Source organism: Penaeus monodon, chromosome 41 (assembly GCF_015228065.2).
Source record: "Penaeus monodon isolate SGIC_2016 chromosome 41, NSTDA_Pmon_1, whole genome shotgun sequence".
In the NCBI taxonomy this organism is placed as follows: Eukaryota; Metazoa; Arthropoda; class Malacostraca; order Decapoda; family Penaeidae; genus Penaeus; species Penaeus monodon.
The window spans coordinates 12,418,759-12,421,258 of NC_051426.1; the positions used below are offsets into that span (position 1 = coordinate 12,418,759).

The 2,500-nt window shown below is 48.0% G+C and overlaps 1 protein-coding gene across 1 annotated transcript in view; it reads left to right on the forward strand.

Annotated features, from left to right (window-relative positions):
• LOC119598389 overlaps window positions 1–2,500 on the forward strand; it is a 9,604-nt gene that overhangs the window by 3,251 nt on the left and 3,853 nt on the right. The window contains exons 2-3 of the mRNA XM_037948034.1: window positions 812–2,200; window positions 2,358–2,477. Coding sequence (XP_037803962.1) covers window positions 812–2,200; window positions 2,358–2,477 — 1,509 coding nt within the window. The remainder of the gene's footprint in view (window positions 1–811; window positions 2,201–2,357; window positions 2,478–2,500) is intronic.

The following is a 2,500-nucleotide window of genomic DNA, read 5'->3' on the forward strand; positions in this document are numbered from 1 at the left end:
AGTAGGGGAATGCAGGAGGATGAGGAGGAGAGGGCACAGGAGAAGGGGGAGATTCAGGTGGTGGAGAACGGGGGGGGGGGGTGTAGGAGTAGAAGGAGGAGATGATACAGGAGGAGGGAGTGCAGAAGTACGAGGAGGAAAGCACACAGAAGTAGGAGGAGGTGCTGGAGTGTAAGGAGGTGAGGACACAGGGGGAGGAGGAGGAAGAGAGGATACTGGAGGAGGAGTTGTAGGAGTATGAAGGAGGAGATGCAGGAGCACGAGGAGGAGGTGCTGGAGGAAGGGAAGGTGCAGGAATATATGGAGTTGAGGACGCAGGAGGAGAAGAAGGAGGAGGAGGCGGAGGAGCGTGCGCAGGAGGAGGAGGATATGCAGGAGTAGGAGGCAGAGGAGATGCACTCTTAAACTAGACACAAGGCGTGTGACACTTCAATTCTTTACAAATACGCGCGAATAGACTGTAGAAAGTGCACAAATGATAGCTCAATGATAGCCCTTTCCGCGTTAATGATTAATCAGGAAATTCTAGCAGACTTTAAAAGATACTGTCATTACCTTGCTGGTAGATGAGTTCCTTCCATTGATTATGTCTTTTAATTCTATGATACTCTGAATAATGCTTTACATACATCCATAATAACACCCATGATTAACGTTATGGACAAAGATATTTTGAAACCAATGGAAAAAATATGTTCTGCCATATGTTGATGTTATTACCCCAAAGTTCACATTACCAACAGAATACCATGTAGTTTCTGGGAATCTGAAGTATCTATTTTTAACATGGCTGCTTCTAACTTTTCGACAGACACGAGTATCGATCTTTATCCAAAAAACAAGAAACCTTCAAAACCACCATTTGGAGGGAAGCAGCCTGGAGCGAAGGCTGGCAAAAGGCGAAGGGGGAATAAAAAATATGAGAGAAACAAACACGGCAAGGAAGAAGGAAGAAGGAATAAAAAAGGCATTACAAAAGGTGGTAAAAGGAACAAGAAGAGTAATGCAAGAAGCAAAAAGGGTTCTAGAAATTCAAAAAGAAGGAAGCAGAAGAGAGAAAAGAAGATGAAGAAGAAAGAGAGAAATGAAAAAAGAAACAAGCTAATGGGAGACCACAAAGAAGGGAAACGTAAGAAAGACGGAAATAGAAGGACAGTCAGTAAAAATAGACTGGGCAGAAAGAAGAACGAGAAGCGCCAGCATGGAAGTAGAAATGAAAAAAGACTCACTAAAAGCAAGGGTGACCAGCGGACTGCAACCAAAGATATAAAAGTATTCATCACGAGAGACGAAATAACACACTCCGAGGCAAAGGACAGTTCGTCCTGCCCTACGAACGACCAGTGCCTGCGCCTAGGGGGCTGCTGCGTGGCACTCAACCTCGCCAACGTGTTCAACTGCGACGAAGTGAACAACGAGTGTCCGAACGAGTCATCCTGTAGGTGCTGCATCGGCGGGGCGTTGGGCAGCGGCGGAGCGGAGGGCGGGGAGTCGGTTCTGGGCAGTTACGAGGTCGTTTCGGGCGACGACGACAGCTGGAGCTACTGCCCTCTGACTTCCCAGTGCGGCGTGCCCGGTCGTGCCTGCGTCACGGCCAACGTTGCAAATTCATTCAACTGCGACTCGGTAACAGACGAGTGTGGGGGTGACTGTTTCTGCTGCATTGGAGGGACACTCGGAGATTCTCATGTCGGTAGTGGCGGCACAAGTGGTGGTGGTAGTGGTGACAGTGGTGGTAGTGATGGTAGTTACGAGGTCGTTTCGGGCGACGACGACAGCTGGAGCTACTGCCCTCTAACTTCCCAGTGCGGCGTGCCCGGTCGTGCCTGCGTCACGGCCAACGTTGCAAATTCATTCAACTGTGACTCGGTAACAGACGAGTGTGGGGGTGACTGTTTCTGCTGCATTGGAGGGACACTCGGAGATTCTCATGTCGGTAGTGGTGGTAGTGAAGATGGTGGAGATGCAGGAGGAGGAGGAGGAGGTGCAGGGGGAGGAGGAGGAGATACAGGGGGAGGAGGAAGCGATGGAGGCGATGGAAATGGCGACTCTTCTGGCGGTGGAAAATTCTGCGAAGCAAAGTGGAAGTGTGCTAAACGTGGAGGAGTCTGCAGATCAGATGAGCTACATGAGTGCAAGAAAGTAACAAATAAGTGCGGAGGCAACGGCTGCTTTTGCTGCATCATGGAAAAAGTAAATGGTAAGTCGATATTATTTTGTTTTATTTCCATCACAAGTACAAGGACTCTGATAACTTTGAAAGAACAGCACATGCATATTCATTACACGGACTGCCTATTCGACAAATAAAATCTAATATTTTGTGCATTTACATAACATGCTATTCCTCTTGACAGAATGCAAGCAAGATCGATCTTGTCACTCGGAAGGAGGCATCTGCATGCAAAACTGCTACCAGGATGATAAAATAATACCAGGAAAGTGCGAAGAAGAGTGCTCGTGCTGCGTCGCTCCAGGTAAACACATTTTTAAAAATCTT